At 50.8% G+C, this 4048-nt stretch overlaps 1 protein-coding gene across 1 annotated transcript; it reads right to left on the bottom strand.

The window, feature by feature from the left end:
• Window positions 1-229: 229 nt before the first annotated feature.
• Window positions 230-3844, bottom strand: LOC308323411 (tubulin-specific chaperone D-like; the record flags this gene model as incomplete). The annotated part of the gene is made up of 1 exon (XM_080775139.1): window positions 230-3844. The coding sequence occupies one exon, from the start codon at window positions 3842-3844 to the stop codon at window positions 230-232; it is 3615 nt and encodes a 1204-aa protein (XP_080631265.1).
• Window positions 3845-4048: the final 204 nt, after the last annotated feature.

Below are 4048 nucleotides of genomic sequence, written 5' to 3'. Positions count from 1 at the left end.
TGCAACTTTGGTTTCCGAATGCTGTTGTCGTCTCTCTCGTCGCAAAAAAATATGTTAATTGACGGATTTCATTTTGTTTTGATTGATGCAGACCTTAATTGTGTTCCATGTTACATACGGTAGTTAGACAAACAATGCGACTGTGTGAGGGCTGCAGTCACTTTCCATATGTCGTCCTCGGTTGAGATGATGCCGTGTTTATTGGTCACATTTGGAATGAACCACATACCTAGTGAACAGAGCTCTTAGCAATTACTTTGGGCCTGCTTAATCCAAACCAATCGCAGAGCTGATTCCTTTGTGACCGTACCATATCGGTGTCTTCACTATCCCAATTAGTGTCACATAGCAGGGTCATAGTATCGTCCAACACTTCTGTCTCGATGACGTCGTCGTAAATCAGCAGCATCTCATACATGTGGCTGGCCGTGGTCTTCCTGATATTGGGAAAGTGGTGACAGAGCAGCAGCAGCAGCTGCTGCAGAATAGTCTTCCGCACGTTGCCTGGGAACTGGATCAGTCCACAGAACACAGCGATACACGGTTTTAGCTTGTGAAAGTCCTTGGACTGCTTGATCTCCTTGCAACACAGTGCCAACATGTCCAAACAGAACTGATGATTCTCTTGAGTTGTGAAGATTTCAAAGCAGCTGTTAGCCAGCAGCTGATCCAACATTTTCAAGAAAGGAATAGACACCCTGTCATTGCGAAGGTGGTCTCTGAAGATGCTCAACAGCGTGTCAGCGAACTCTCCAAGAGCAGCAGCGTTCTGCTGGATCCCTTTCAGGTGGTCAAACAGAGACTTGGAGGAAGACTGCATCGTGGACTCTGTGATTCCTCCGACTGACACGGTGAGACCCAGGACAATGTGATACTGGTACTGAGGCAGTCTCAGCAGCTGGGTGATATAGGGGAAGGCCTGGGATGGATCTTTCCAGTTGAGACTAGCCGCCTTCTCAACGGGGAAAATGCTCAGCAGCTCCTCCCGGTGGGGGATATGAAGCACTGCAGGCTCTGTGCTGTGGAGGAGGCGCAGAAGGACTGTGCCAGCATGGGCTCTGTAGCGGTTTGTCTTCTCAGCTGCCTGCTGGGCCAGGCAACACATCATACGCTGCACCACATCTGGGGAGAGCAGCTCTGGAGCATCGCTGGCCACCAGCAGGCTGACATCCAACAGACTGGACATGGCAGCCTCTCTCACAAAGGCCCCCACATCACCTCTGTGGTCTATGGTATAGTCGTCCATGCAGTCGAGCAGGGCTGCGTACACACCTGCTACGTTCTCCACACACACAGCCGAGTCGGGGGACCCACTGGCCTGCACACCTGCTGTCAGGCACACTTGAGCGATGGCTCTGACCACATATGACCTTGCCTCTGTGAGATTTGCTTGCTTTTGGCTAGCTTTACAGGACTGTAGAAGGCCCTTGAGGATCTGATGCAGTTTGCCACGGATCATAAATCGCGGCAAACAGCCTAGAGCCATGGCTGAGCCGCAACAAGACAGCACTGCTGGATTGTTCAGCCCTGCAATGTATTGGGAAACCAAGACCTCCTGCATTTTGGGGTCAGCTTGGCCCGTCTCTGTCCGGTAGTTCTCCTCACACAAAGCGGCAAGGGCTAACACTACTGCATCCTTGCTGGACATCAAGTCATGGCTGTTTAGGGTGTCATCAATCAGACACTGCCAGCCGGTAATTACAGGGTCGCCTTTGAAAGGCATTTTGGAGAGGCACATCTTCTCTATGAGAGTACATACTGCTGGCCTCAGCAGCTTACCGTCACATCCCCGGTAATACTTCTTGTCAAACAGCCTCTGGTGAATGCTCTTTAATCCGTCCACACATTCCGAAGAGATGCAGTCCACTGTGGATCTGTTGTTCTGTGTGGCCAGTTTGTGCAGGGCATGGGTGATCTCAGCACAAGCCAAGATAGCTCCATGGCGACTGTGGAGGCTAGTAATGTGGAGGTCAACACTGTATAGGTCAATACAGTCAAGGTCAGCACTGTGGCGGTCAGTACCCATCGCCACAGACAACAGCTTGGGTAAAACTGTTGACGCCATATAATCAGGTGCTTGAGGCGTTAGGTTGTGAAGAGCTTTGGTCGCAAGTGTCCTTATCACCGGATCCCAATGCTTGACCTTCATGGCTACCAGGTGGTCTATGATTGGCTTGGTGTACTCTGGCAAACTAGCTATGTAGAAACTAATGGTCAGGTAGCAGTTGTTAAGATTTCCAACGGCATGGTAGTCTGCAGCAGTTAAGATGTCAATACCATGAGGAAATGTGCCCTGTCTTCCAACATTCTCCTGGAAAGCAGCGGATGCAGCTCTTCTGCAAATAATATTTTGATCAAACAAGGCTGTGATCAGCAGTGCACTGGCAATCTGGTTGACAAAAGGCTTGAGCTCCGAAGGTTCATAGGCCCTGGCGAAAGCCCAGCACACATAGCAGGCAGCATCGCGCACATTGGAGCCGGTGCTACACTTACCCCTCTTTTTATCATAGGTCAGGGCCTTCACAACGAGTGGAACAACCTCTTTGAGTCTGGAGGGCAGCAGCAGGCCTCTTCTACCCAGCTCCGCCAGCGCCAGACAACCACCATGCCAAGCATTGTCCATTTCCTGGGAGCTTAAGCAGCTCAACACTGACTCAACCACCTCATCTGCCAACTCTTTTGGAAGCCTCCCAGTCACTCTGCCAATGCCCTTAGCTGCAGACCAGCGGACAATTGTTGCCTTGTCTTTCAATCCCACCAGCAGTTGCTCAATGACGCTCTCCACTTCCTCCGGAATGTCATAGTCCTCCTGATCCTGAGTCCCCACATCTGGAGTCACAGCCTCAACATCTGTAGTAGCCTCAGACACAGCCAGGTTGACTACAAGGGAGCGACTTCCTCTCTGGTACCTCCACTTGGCCAGACGTGCCTTGAGGAAGGTGAGGGCCAGTCTTGTGATTAGTTTAACCCCAAGCTTCCTCAACATAGCGTAGCTGCTCTCTGACAGATGCTTCTGTTCCAGACACTGTAGAACCATAGGTGCATACTGTAGAAAGTCATCCCGTTTCCCATGTTTGAAAAGCGATGCCAAGGAGTGAAGGGTACCATCGAGCACTATTATTCCATCCGCTGACTGGTCATCTGTCTGGGATATAGTTGTGAGGCACCAGTCCAAGAAGTCTCCGAGGCGCTTCTGTTTTACATCGGGCCGTGTCATAAACTTTGACACCAATACAGGCGCAGCATCTCTGGATTTATCGCTGACAGTGAGATATGATTTGGCAATAGCTAGGATGCGATCCATGGTGGGCTCTCTGGCCTGGGCGACGTCCACGTCTAGATGGCCGTCCAGACGTGAGAGGTCAAAGGGTATGAGGCAGGTCATGGAGAGCCACAGCAGCAGAATGTAGCGGGTTTCCCAAACCTCCGGGTCTTTGGGATCCTGCCTAGACAGCAGGTCCAGAACCGACTGAATGTCAGAGACCTCGTGAGGTAAGAGCTGCATGAATATCTTATAACCCCTCACCTTTGAGACGACGTAGAGAAACTTGAAGCTCAGATGAACCAGCATAGATGTCTCACTCTTTACCAAGTCCAACATCATGTTCACCATCCATTCGAGATGTGGATCCAGCAAATGTGGCTGCTCCTGGTATCTATCCATGATGAGCAGGAACCTCTCTGTTGTGGATTCCCTTGTAATGTTGTTCCCGTGCACCTCTGGGAGGCTGGCGATTAAAGCACGGACCTCTGCGCTCTCATTGAAACCCTCCAGGATTAACATCAGGTGAGATTCCCCTCCTTCGTCACCGCTACCAGCACTCTCCACCTCGGTGAATGCCATGCTGCGTTAACAACAAAGTTGTATAATGTCAATGTTTTAAAACAGAGGAATTAACTACCGTGTGGTTGGTATCACGTGGAAACGACTCCCTATGCAGAAGGATCCCTGTCCCGGCCTTTCATGCTTAAAGGCCCTGCAACACCTTATATAGAAGGTCCTGAGCACTGGTCTGACGTCACACAACACAAAGCGAACCCACGGAAC

Source organism: Protomyctophum bolini (assembly GCF_963924005.1).
Source record: "Protomyctophum bolini genome assembly, chromosome: 11".
NCBI lineage: Eukaryota > Metazoa > Chordata > Actinopteri > Myctophiformes > Myctophidae > Protomyctophum > Protomyctophum bolini.
The sequence above is the reverse complement of the archived record's forward strand: the minus strand, read 5'-3'. Positions and strand labels throughout refer to the sequence as shown.